The 13,209-nt window shown below is 48.9% G+C and overlaps 1 protein-coding gene across 1 annotated transcript; it reads right to left on the bottom strand.

The window, feature by feature from the left end:
* Positions 1-286: 286 nt before the first annotated feature.
* actr5 (actin related protein 5) lies at positions 287-9,125 on the bottom strand. Its single transcript, XM_066702151.1, has 9 exons — positions 8,721-9,125; positions 7,309-7,547; positions 6,871-7,040; positions 6,158-6,375; positions 5,868-6,032; positions 3,663-3,770; positions 3,401-3,540; positions 3,020-3,152; positions 287-1,791 (listed from the first exon to the last, which is right to left on the bottom strand). Exons 1-9 carry the CDS (start codon positions 9,096-9,098, stop codon positions 1,408-1,410), a joined length of 1,935 nt encoding a protein of 644 aa, XP_066558248.1. The 5' UTR covers positions 9,099-9,125; the 3' UTR covers positions 287-1,407.
* Positions 9,126-13,209: the final 4,084 nt, after the last annotated feature.

The raw sequence follows: 13,209 nt of genomic DNA, 5'->3' as shown, positions 1-13,209 counted from the left end.
CAGGCCTGCTGCTCCAGGTAGAGAGCGGGGTTATTGATTATACCTGCGAATTGACAGGCTGTGCATTAATGATGCTGTGTGGCACCGTGGCTCCATCCCTCCTCGGGGGGCAAGCAGTGACCGGTGGAGTCAGGAGCCAGTTCATTAAATCTGCCGCTTGTGACGAGCGGAGGGTGAGCTCTGTGAAACACTCCACAGCTCACTGAGACCCACACCCACCGCGCACTGCACCACCCAAGCACCGAGAGGAAAAAATTTAAAGAAAGACACGGCCAGGACAATCCCATCTGCAAAATCAGTTTTTTTTTTATACACAGTTCAAGAATGTTTAAATTAAGGAAAATATCGACACACCATATTTTTCTTTTTGTTTTCAATTCCATGATGTTTTGTTCTCTGCAAGGTCGGACAAGGGGGCTTCTTTGGCATCCCCCGCTGGGTTGCGTTGGTAACAGTCTGCGGTACCAGCTCTGCACTGCGCCGGCATGTGACCCACCTCTCTGTCTCCACGCAGATTCCTCAAATACCAAACATGCCTCCGGGCCAGGGCTCCATCTAACCTCGAGACTTTGTACATCTTTAACATTTATTTTACCAAGAATCTTTTAAGGGTATAGAAAAATAATACACGTTTACACTAGAGGTCTATAAAAAAAAAAATATATATATATATAAAAAAATATTAAAGATGAAGAAACTGAGGCACTTTTGAGCAAGTCTTTCAGCAGATGCCTTCAACCACGGCCACTCGCTGGCACTAGGCAGTGAGACTAGGCATTGCCAGCTCCCACCGGGCCGCTCAGTGCAGTGATCGGGTTTAGCGTCTCATGAAGAAGATTGAGGGACAGCTCGAACAAGGAACTGGGATAGTGAGGCAGAGGGGGAGCAGGAGTGGGGGGGGCAACCTGGGAACCCCACTAGAGAACAAGGCTTTAACCTGCCCCACAGAGGATCACCTCAATCCCACGCGGTGTACAGTGCCAGGCTGTCGGGACGCTCCACAGCAGGGGACGTATCGGGTCTCGCCCGCTCGGCGTTCATGGCTGCGGCTCACGTCCCCCCAGATGTGTCTGTAGAGTGAGGCTTGTCAGATGGGTACAGCAGGGAGGAGCATCACCCCCACGGCCTTCTGGAGAGGGAGACACAGTCATGACGAACCTGCGATGCCAGGAAAGCCAGGCTGTGGGGGGCCTGCAGCACAGCAGCCCTCTCCTCGGCATTAAACTGTGTGGCTATGTTTGCGTGTGTGGTTTTGTATGTGGGTGTGTGTGTTTGTGTGTGATTTCAGAGCCTCCTGATCTAGCTGTGACAGTGCTATTAGCTGGGGTTCCTGGTGTCCTGTTGGCCTCTGATGAAGAAATGCAAAACCACCCCCCACTCAGCTGCCATGGCTGGACAGGACATCTGTCAGGCCAGGATGGACATCTGTGCCGGGGATGTGGCTGTGACTTGAGCAGTGACTGTGACAGGAGCTGCGGTTGGGTCCATGGCCAGAGCTGGGGCAGGGGCAGAGGCTGGAGCGGGGGCAGGGGCAGGGGCAGGGGCAGGGGCTGTCGTGGTGAGGGTTGAGGTGGAGGAGGTTGGTGCAGGTGGGGGCTCGGAGGCACGGGGCGGCTTGGCGATGCGGTGGCTGATGAAGGGGTTGGAGGCACAGTGCTCACTCAGGTACTCCCCGCCCTTCTCCTCATAGTCCTGCCGGGTAATCCAGCCCTCCGCCTGCCCCACGTGGCGCAGCGCCCACTCCCGTGCCCCGTACCAGCCATCCAGCGCCGGCCGCGACGCCAGGGTCACCTGGGGGTCGAGCAGAGAGATGCACTGTAACCACGGGGCTTTAAAGACCAGCGACAAACATCAGCACGTCCACCGTCTGCAATGTCTGATCAGCCAATCGCAGATGAGCTTATTACTATTATTATTATTATTATTATTATTTATTCTTAGCAGATGCCCTTATCCAGGGTGACTTACAAAATATAATATTATTCGTCGTCCTTAGCTCACACCAGCCTAGCAGCTCTTTGCTCCTGCTTTCCTGTGTCTGGTTCCTCTTATAATAAGTAGAATAAGCGTTTGGAGAGTCACTGGCTTTTCTGGTTCTCAACCCAGCTGAGCTTTGGAATAAATTACACTGGACCCCCTATAGGCCCCCACCCAGGACCGGCCCGACCATACAGTCGAATTAGGCTTTCGCTTAGGTCACCATAATATCAAAGGGACCCTAAAATATGACATACATAACATTAAAAACAAATTCAAATCCAACCGAGCGCTTTTGCGCTGCGTACAATATGTCGGCTACGAGCGGAGTGACAGATGTAGCGTGAGCGCGCCTAAAAACGTGCACTAGTGGGGGGGCAGGTGAGGTGTGGTCGCAGCGGGGTTGTGATGAGAGCGCGGAGGTGGAGAGAGAGAGAGAGAGAGAGAGAGAGAGATGGCATCTTTTAAAAGAGAGGGCAGAGAAAAGGACGAGGAAAAGAAGGCGCAAGATAGACACCTGTATCAGCTGTTATTCATAATTTCACCTCACCTGTCAAGTGATGCTTGTGTGACCTCAATGCAACAAGCTAACTATTATTGAACTACTTTTCAATCAGAATCAGTAGTTAACTTTGAACTCAACACAACATACCATGTAAGCAGACAACTAGCCAACCAAATGTTAAGCAGGAATGCCAGAAAGAATGACCTGCTGACTGGTTCTCAATGCTGCTGCAGTGTGATAATTGCTCCACCACAAAAAAGTCGGAAACACGCCCATTTCCACAGCAAGCAGTTTAAGTGCAAACTCTACTGTTTGAAATAACTCCAGACACTGATTCTAACCCCCCCCCCCCCCCGCAAAGCTTTACCCTGCACTTGTCACTCATATGGACGATGTGAGCTGCGGCAAAAAGATTTTATTCTGCATGGTGTCCTGTGGTGCCAGGCTTCACAGTAATAAGAGGAGCAGGCGAGATCCAAAATGTGGGCTGTAGTGGAGAGACTGTCCCACTGGACTCCCCCCAGCTGGTGTCTGTACCTGGAAGTGTGACTGGAAGGGCCGGATCCCCAGCAGCTCCCGCTCCATGCGCTCCCTCATCCTCGGGTACTGCATGTTGCCCCCCGTCAAGAACACGTTCCGCGCCAGCGCCCCCTGCTGCTCCGGAGAGTACCTGAACAACCAGCTTCAGTTTACACACAGTCTTTTTCCATGGGGAGGATAAAAAAGGGACCTTGCATTTTACACTAAAAACCCAGAAATAAGTGAGTACTGCATGTGTGCATTTTTGAGCCTGTGCCTGTCGGTCTGTGTGTGTGGGGGGTGTGTGGGGGGTGTGTGCAGTGCTGTGGGCCCTTACGTGTGTGTTGGATGTCTCTCTCTGGCGCCCCGTGTGGAAGTTCGACTGGGGTGCTGCTCTACCTGTCCAAGATGAACTGCAGCGCCTCCGTCAGGCCCATCTGTTCCTCTCCAATGAGCGAGGGTTGGAACAGGATCTCAGGGACGCGCAGCCGCTCAGTGCCCACGAACAGCTGGTGGTACTCTGCCAGGTTGAATGCAGGCTGGGGGAGGACGGGCACAGTGTCGGTGGCAGCGAGACAGCGCAACAGTACTGCACAATATTCAGTGTGGAGCTGATGGGACCGACCCGTGCAATTAAAAACAAGGATATCTGTCCACGTACCGGCACTGTATTGACAGTCTTGTCCGACTCAGAGTGCTCCTCAGTGAGCTCGGCCTCCAGCTCCGTCACACCCTCCCCCTCCTCCATAGACGGCTCCAGCTCAGGGGTCTGAGGGGCAGAGGCACAGACACGGTCACACAGAGACACAGACATTGTCATACAGAGACACTGACACATTGTCACACTGAGACAGAGAGACAGAGTGAAGACAGGCTGGCCAGCCTCCCCACCGACATGAAGGGACTGCTGCTGTAGAGCTGAGCACTGCTGGGAGCACTTGGAAACCACCATCGCTTCCACCCAGCTCTCAGTCCTGTGCCACAGCACTGCAGCCCCTGGCAACACCTAACCACCGACCCCTCGGTCTGAGCCGCCTGGTAGTGTAGCACTGTGTGCAACTCAATGAGCTGCAAACCACAGGCTCCTTGATGTGCTAATGTAGGCCACAGCTTTCTCACTGCAAAGCTCTTCTGTAGTTCTTCTTTTTAATTAACTATCTAACCCTGTAGGCTTCCAAACAAACAGAACAATATATTTTAATGTAATGAATGACTTCTATACTAATATTTACTATAAATGCATATAGTAAATTAACATAGATTATGTTTCTAGATAAGCAGGTGATTTGTTCAGCATTCATGTCTCTGTAAGAAGCTGCATACTATGAATAAATACATGCGACAAGCTTGGATAAAAAAGCAGCAATAGAATAATCTGCCTCTTCAGTTCAGCTGGAGTATGTGGCTCCACAGGCACCCCACCAGGACACAACAAGAGCAACGACAGCTGAACCCCAGAAACAAGAGCAAACAAACAAGCTCACAGTGACCCAACGAGCTCAGGCAGCGCATGCTTGGGGCCAAGGTTTCCTGGCAGGGCGGGCCGTGCGTCACTGTGGCCGGCACCCACTAACAGGAGGAGTGAGGGGGGGGGGGGCACGACACTGAGAGCTGCAGCTCTGACACACAGCAGTGCCCACAGCAGACTGCGCTCCCTGCTATCTTGTGCACTGAGCTACCTATCCCAGAGTTCCCTGCGAGCGCACAACACTCGGGGATAAGTAACACAATTGTGCACACAACTCGAGTCTCCATAGGCCTCTGCAGGGCAAAATTAATAACAAAGTGTCTGCTGGCGTCCCATGAGATCACACATCATCATTACTGTTCGTCTGATGCACAACAGGGCAACAGGACAGGGTTGACTGCTTGATGCTCTGCACTGGTACTTATACAAATTCGAGTAGATGCTGCGATGTGGTTCTACTGCCCCTCCTAGTGGCAGATGAGAGTAGAGCTGGGCTTCAGCCAGGCAGTGCTGTGTGTCAGTGGTGTGCGTGCACCACTATGCCACAGAGAATGAGATACAAATATAACGCAATCCTCTCCCGCAGGATTCAGGCAAAGAGGGTCTTAGGATATATGTATCTATGTATTCTCATGTCTGGCAGCTTCGTGCAGTCTAGCACTTTAGAGAATACAAGCAAGCATGACTCAAAATAGCCTGGAACAGCACACCCCTTTTGGGCTCCCAGGGGTCCACAGACATGCCATCGATACAGATCTCAAACGCCCCAGCACAGTCATCCGTGGTGCCCGAGGGGTCGGTGCGAAGGTCAGAGTAAGAGTGAGTCACCAACCCCCCCTCCCCCATCCCAGCCTGGCCCGGGGGGCCCTGAGGACCTTTCAAACCGATACACACTCTGGCATGGTGACATCACAAGCCCCCTCCCTGTGGCCTTTCAGAGCTTAGGGACAGTGATGCACAACACTGAGACACGACGGCCCCACTGGGCTCCGGACTGTGGAGGAAGGGTGGCGGACTGACAGCAGCCGTCAGGTTTTGGTCTCAAGCTCAAGTCCGGGGGTCTCAATTAGACTGGGAAACAGACCCCAGACCCCACACTGCACCTGCGCCTGATCCGTTCTGCATTTTTGATCCGCCAGGCTCCTCTAAGGCATGACTGCGAACAAAATGACAAACTAAAATTAACAGATTCTATTTTTGTCAAATGCCCCCCCAAAAAAAGTCCACACATGGAATGTCTCGCACCTGGGGTTGGCCAATAAGAAATACAAGAGCCTGCAGCCTGAAGCACAGAAGGGACGCAGACAGCTGACCAAGCACAGTCTGGAGCTCTGGGAGGAAAAAAAAAACAGACCAGAACCCCCCACAACACACACACACACACAAACACACCCTGACCTCAGGCTTGCTGTCGGGCCCCTCTGTGGGCAGTGAGCGCACCCGGCCCTGCTCCACCGCCACGCTCAGCTTGCTGATGTAGGACTGCAGCTCCTCGGCCGAGTCCATGTTGAGCTCCACCAGGGCCTTGTGGAACTGATCCAGCAGGCCATCCTCCAGCAGCTCCTGCACAGACATACAGACAGACACGTAATAATCCCTGTTAACAGTGCTGTAGGTCTCCGGGCTCTTGAGCAATGTACGGTATAGTTTGGTGCTGTAGTGTGCAGTGCTGGGCTGCAATGCTACACCTGCACGGCCAGCAGTCTGTCCAGCCGCTCCTGATCCTGCTGCAGCTTCTCCTCCCGGCGCCGGGCGTTGAGCTCCTGCAGGCGGCGCAGCTGCTGTGTGCGCCTCTCCTGCCGCTCCTCCGCGCTGGCTGAGCCGCCCGCCAGCTTTGGGGAGAAGGGCAGCTGCAGCCGGTGCACCTCGCGCTCATAGTACTCTGGGCAGCGCCACTGCTCCAGATCTGACACAGAGAGAGAGAGAGAGAGAGAGAGAGGCATCACACACAATTACAGGGAACGACAGGGGGAGCAGCCTGGTGAAGAGGTGTGTGTTTACCCTCACACGCACACGCACCAGTCACCCACTTTTTGTTTTTGTTTATTATTATTATTTAATGGGACCTTTTTCACATAAAGACGGATTTAAGTCAAGTCATCTGTAAGACTGAACCATCTACAGCGGTGGCCTGTGTGTCAGTGCTGGGCTGCGTGACGTTTAGTGTCATTTAAAGGTATTATTTTGGCTATATACCTATTATTCTGTGCAGAGCAGTACCAGTGCAGTGAGGTCTAGCTGTTATTTTCCCCAGCCTGGCCCTGGTGCACTGTGGTGGGCTGTGGACTGTGAGCCGTGCAGCACTTAAATCGCTTAATTGACTTAACTGCTTAATTGACCCAACTGCCAGAGATCAATTAAATATAATATTGATGAGATGGACGGGGACAGGAGCACTGACCTTCCTGGTAGTGCAGGGCAGTGTAGCTGTGCTCGTGCAGCAGCTCCTCCATGCGGCTCAGCGTGATGGCGGCCAGGTGCCCGGGGTACTTCAGCTGCAGGAGGCGCTGCAGGTACGAGGCGGCGTGGCTGCCCCCCACGTTGATGCGTTTGCAGTTCTGGGCATCAAACCTGTCACAAGAGGAAGCCAGGATGCAGTTTCATATTATACACGCTGTGCCGAACTTGGGTCAGCCACCCGTCAGGAACAGTCTCGCGCACACAAGGGAGGAGGTCTTGCTCGTTTGCTGCGTTGTTCACTAGCTAATCAATCACAGAATTTGCACTAAAATTAACCCTGATGAGCATTTAACAAGAATAAAAATTGGTCTAAGAAGAACAGAGAAAACAAAGGAAGGAAAAAAAGATAGCTGACTGGGACTGAAGGGCGGTTCCATACCTGCCCTCGATGACCGGCAGGATGTGGGAGCTGTGGTACCCGGAGGAGATGACGATGCCGGTGTGCGGCGCTTGGAGGGCGCGCTGTGTGTTGTTGTAGTAGAAGCTGTACAGACTGTCCACCCCATAGGCGACGCGCGGGACCCTGTAGCACTCGAACAGCAGCTCGGACATCATCTGTCTGCAGTGCAGGGGGTTGCAGGGCGCCTCCGTCAGGACAACTGGGTGCTCCACGCTGCCCTGGGGAGAGCATGGCACACCACCACCAGGTTAACACACACAGAGGCCCATCGTACAGGCAGACAGCTCACAGATGTATAACACAGAGGCTTTATGCCATTATTTGAATATTTAATCAGTGATGAATCACTGATTGTGGATATATCAGGTAACAAACAAACAAACAAAAAATCACACAAACTTTTATCTATGAGACCCAATCACTGCAGTGTGCAAAAGTTGTGTGAGGAGTTTGTGATTGTACAAACAAACTTAATAATACTAATAACTAGAACTTCAAGCACCTGGAACTTTATAACTAGAACTTCAAGTAACTCGCAAAGCTTCATGTAATCTCAGCCTACTAACAGTTTCAAGATCACAGTATGTCATCAGACGCAGGTTTTTAATTATTGTCACTATAACTGATCATAATAACTGATCACACAGGAGAAAAAGCAACTGATGTTAACGACTAATGTCTGTGTTACAAAGCGTAAAGTTGTCTAACTCGCTCACTTTCAAAAATTGTCCAATGTGAAGTAAACTTGCAGTCTTACTAAGTGAGCTCTTATTAGTTTATTTACGGTATCATCCCTCTGGATAGGAACCATCCAGGTCCAGGCATTAAGCAATTTCAAATTTGACCCTGGATGTCCAGCTTTAAATGGATTCGACCCTATGCGTTTAAACATTTTCAAATACTATATCTGTTGTTGTTCATTCCCTCACAATGCATGGAGGAGATGACTACGGTGCGCCATGAAACACAATCCTGTAATACGGCAGTTTGTGTACTATTGAAATGTATGCTTTGAGAATGTGATTCAAACGCGCATGCTCACAGGAAGCATTGCACTTGCATATTGCATCTAGTGTACATCAAGTTTAAATCATTCCATAGAATTAATAGTACTTTAATTTACTGGGGGGGGGCAATAATAATTGCATGCTATATTATTATTATTATTATTATTATTATTATTATTATTATTATTAACAATACGTTTATTGATATAAGCCTCCGCAGTATCTTCTGTACCCGTTATTTCCCCTAATTGCATTGGATTTCACAATGAAATGTAATGTTAAATACATTTCTCCAAATTAGTTTGTTAAGCAAAGAACATCCTATAGCTTTTATTTGATTCATTGATGTCCACCGAAAGCAATATCGCTCTGGCTCAGTCTTACCTCCGAGGTGATGCCCAGGTGCATGAAGGTGTAATCCAGCATCAGCTCCTGGATCTCGAAGTTGACCACCACGTTGCGGTCGAACTGGCTCTTCAGCAGCCACCGCAGCGGCTCCAGGTTCGGGATGTCGTTGCCGATCTGAGTCTCGCTGCGGGCCGCCCCTCGACTCCGCGCCGCCACGGATTTAAAGAGCAGCCGAGGCGTCGAAAACTGGTCTCCGCCACAGGCCCAGCCGGCCCGGGTTTGGAAAGACCCATTGTCTATAACGATTGGGACCGGCGACGGGTGTAAACACTCGGGACTGACTTCGAAAATCGGGTCGGGGACAGCGCGGTAATCCTGGAATGAAAACACTTTCCCGGTTATGGGCGCCGCCATGTTTACAGTGGTGCGCCTCCAAAATAACTCCGGCTGCTCCCACTGCCTCTGTCCCAATGGTTCCGAGAATAGCATTGGCATTATTACTTAAGCATGCTTTGCTACAGACACGTTGCCTAAATCTAGACCCTCATTTAACGTATTATATATATGGGCTATATATCATGATATTGCAATAGTGTATGTCTGGAGTATTTTTTTTCCAGCATCCACATATGAGTTTACTATATTGAGTCTGAATCCTGCATACAGGGGCTTTTCTGGCCAATCTGGCACCCTAGGCGAGATCTCTAAAAACCGCTCCCACCTCCACCCACCCAAAACAAATACCAGTTTAAGGGGAAATAACACTTTTTAATTGTAATAATATAAACACATAAGAAATACAAGTGCAACATTTTTTTTAAGGAGAGTCAAAATATTGTGTGCGGCTATAAAATAAAAATAATAAAATAAAGACAACATAAAAACACAATATTTACTAATGTGCAATCAAATATTTTACAACAGGTGCATAAGATGGGTTAACAAAAAAGACACTAAAAAGAGACAACAAAATTGCATTATGTGTGCTATTACAGTAGATGAAGGGCAGTTTCTAACTGTCTTAAAACTGGACACACCTCGATTTCATTGCTGCAAAATGATCAATGATATCATCATAGGATACCTTCCTGGACACCTCTCTGTTTATGCAGGCTATGCAGGCTGCATAGTTCTGATGTTCGGTTTTGAAACGATAAGTTGTTGTAGAGATGATGATGATGGTGATTATACAATACAATAAATCAAACACATTGGAACAGTTCTGTAGTTTTATTTAAGTGCTTCAGTGTGAAATGTTGCATCCACTGGGGGGCATCACTTGACTGGTGGACTCGACATCAAACGACACACAACAGACTTAACACAGAATACATCACATGATCACAGAACCAATTTTGACTTTGTTCAGATTCATTTTCCACATCAAAAAGTGTTGTGGATTGGGCTACAGTTAGTGAGAGATTTCATAATCATTTTAGGCTTAAATTATTTTCAACCTTCACTTAAAAGTGGTGAACTAAGGCACTTGTAGCAGACCCTGAACTTTTAGTGTTGCCTATGTTTGGTGCCATATAGTGTCCAGCTGTGCACCTTCCACAGTAGAGATTCAGAGCACTGTTTGGTTGTTAAACTACTTATTCTCATCCTGATTGCTGATTGGGACTGACTCCTAGTGAGGCAGTGCATCAAGCCTTTCTGTCATGTGAAGGCCTCGCCCTGCTCAGGCCCTCCTTATCCGTCTGAGTCTCCTCCTCCTGGGAGGCACTTGGGGGCCGGCATCACTCTGTGGTGTCAGCTTCCGACCTGCGCTCCTGCCTTCAAGGCTGGTCTTTCTCTCCGGGGTTTCGGTCGGCTCTCCGGCAGTGAAATCCTGTTTACATTCCTACATCTGTGCAGCCTTGGTGGTCAAGGCCGCATGGTGATTTCCTCTCCATTCTCCATTCCCTGGGATGCTCATCTGCCTTCAGTCCCATTGATACGCCGTGCCAGGGCCAGACTCAGTCCCCAAGCTAGATATTGTTTATGAATCAAATGCATAACAGGAGGCTAAAAATATCACCAGCACATTATACCGCCTGAATAACAGCCATTGTGTCGCTTGCATAACAGGGCTGTTGTCTGTTTATGGTGCAGGTGACGCATCTTCCCCATCTGCCCTCTCTCTCTGGGCTTTCAACATGTTTGCGCCGCTGCCAGAAACACGTGTGAGACGAGGGTGTGAATGGGGGCCTTGTCTGTGTGAGCACGTCCTGTCTGTCTGAGTAAGTATGTGTGCTCAAGTGCGAGAGCCTGTTCAGTGTTTTTCAGATGTGTGAGGGTCCGTGCTTGTGCAAGTGTCTGCATGTTCGTGTGTATCTGTATGCGTGTGTGTGTGTTTTTTTCCTTATCTGTACTGAGGTAATGCAGTGAAACCACAAGGAGAAAACAGGGACATTTGAAATAATTTGCTTACTGAGGCAGTGTTTCTCCTGCTATGTAAAACCAACAACCATATTTTCGTATGATTATGTATTCGAGGGTCATGATAGTAAAGCACACCGCCACCTCTGCACAGATCAGTGATCGTAGGTGTGTATATAACTGGAAAAACTGATCTTAACAGATTACCTGTGTTTCTGGCCTGTATATACATATAATGAATGCAGTGACAACCTTTTTCATGCATATTTCTCACGATGCTCAGTGGGTACCTATATTGCCATAGTCTAATTTTAGCTTTTAACTCTTTGGTCACATTTTTAAATTATTATTATCAGATTTCTAAATTTAATATTTTCAGGTTTTTTTACGACTGCCCGTTCTAAAAAAGTCTGTATATGTCACAAGCACTTGCCTGTGCAACTCTAAATAAAGTGTTCTGTCATACTGAACCCAAACACCGTTGTCCTGCAGATGACATTTCCCTTCTGTCAGTGTGTAGTGCTCTGTCAAAGGAGGAGCAGAAGAAACATGGTGGCATGAGGGGATGTCCCTCACACGCAAGGGATGAGCCCTACTGTATTGTAATATCCCCTGGCAGGGCATCGCTGGATTCCTGCTGATGAATATACACCCGTCACCAGCCCCCCTCCCCCCACCACGCTCACAAACGCACGCGTTCCTGTGAAGTGTGAGGCGCTGCACCCGTGGCAGCTGCAGGACGGTGTCTGCAGGTCTCTGTGTTCCGTGGGCCTTAAAGTGCTTTGTAAGGAATCCTGCTTAATGGCACATGTCAGCATCCAGGCCAATAGAAGGCTGGGCTGCTCTCTAATACCCGGCAGTTTACACAGGTAGGCTGGTTAACACCGAGTATGTCCAGTCCAGAACAGAATCCTCCGCCTCTCTCTCTCACACTCACACCCACACCCACGGATAAAATAATCCCACTATCACATTCCCTGACTAGAGCTTAGTATACTGATTGACACTGTGAGCCAAGAGATCGCACAGTGCTGAACAGAGACCCAGGCTGCCGTGACAGGTGGTAGATGTGTGTTCACAGAGGCTGCAGCCCCACTCTGATCTCACTGTAGTATAAGCCTCTGTGTAAACCCAGTCTTGGATCCCCTCAGATCAGCAACGCTGGACTTTTCCTGTTACTTCTCACTTTGTTTAAAGTGTCACTCTGTGAAAAGGTATTGATACACTTGCTTACCAAAGCATGGTGCACAAACATATTGATCTATCTATCTATATATATACAGACAGGTGGCAAATTAAAGGAAAAACCAACATAAAGTGTCTCAGTAAGGTGTTGGGCACCATGAGCCACCAGAACAGTTTCAATGCTCTTGGCACAGATTCTACGAGTCTCTGGACTCTACTGGAGGGATGAACACCATTCTTCCAAAAGATATTCCCTCATTTGGTGTTTTGATGATGGTGGTGGAGAGCGCTGTCTAACACGTCACTCCAAAATCTCCCATAGGTGTTCAATTGGCCATAGCATATGATTCACATCATTTTCATACTCATCACACCATTCAGTGACCCCTCGTGCCCTGTGGATGGGGGCATTATCATCCTGGAAGAGACCACTCCCATCAGGATAGAAATGTTTCACCATAGGATAAAGGTGATCACTCAGGGGTCAAGCAGTCAGGCCTGTACCATTCTCTTGGTGTCGCCACACATTAACTCACCCATTTGTCAAGAACACTAGCCACTTGAGCAGTGTTTGTGACTGAAGCACCTGCCATTCGTGCCCCAATAATGACCCCTCTTTCAAAGTCACTTAGATCCTTTCCTCTTGCAATCTTGATCCAAAATCAAGGTCTACTGGGCCTGCCCAGCATTTTTATGCATGCCACAGAGCAGGATAGGATGCTAATTGCTTCACTCATTTATTCAGGTTTTTCCTTCATCACCTGTCTGTACATGCAAATACACAACAGACAATATTTAAAATTACAGAATTATCTGTTCGCTTTTGGGGTGGTGTATTTGTACCTCTGTGAGTAGAAACACAGATTGGATCAATGAATGCATGTGTGTGCATATGTAAACACAGTATATGTATTAATATAAATATGTTTTTCCTGTGGAGTAATGGGAACACAGTAAATCTGCACACCAGTTTTCCCTT

This window comes from Amia ocellicauda, chromosome 4, assembly GCF_036373705.1.
Source record: "Amia ocellicauda isolate fAmiCal2 chromosome 4, fAmiCal2.hap1, whole genome shotgun sequence".
NCBI lineage: Eukaryota > Metazoa > Chordata > Actinopteri > Amiiformes > Amiidae > Amia > Amia ocellicauda.
This window is presented reverse-complemented; position numbering and strand designations above follow the sequence as displayed.

Bases quoted from the DNA above. Each gene is read 5' to 3' on its own strand.
- actr5 (XM_066702151.1), bottom strand. From the start codon at position 9,098: ATGGCGGCGCCCATAACCGGGAAAGTGTTTTCATTCCAGGATTACCGC. The intron at 6,376-6,870 runs GTCAGTGCTCCT...TCTCTGTGTCAG, and splicing joins TGCCCTGCACTACCAGGAAG to ATCTGGAGCAGTGGCGCTGC. The intron at 1,792-3,019 runs GTACAGACACCA...CTCGACCCCCAG, and splicing joins CCTTCCAGTCACACTTCCAG to GTGACCCTGGCGTCGCGGCC.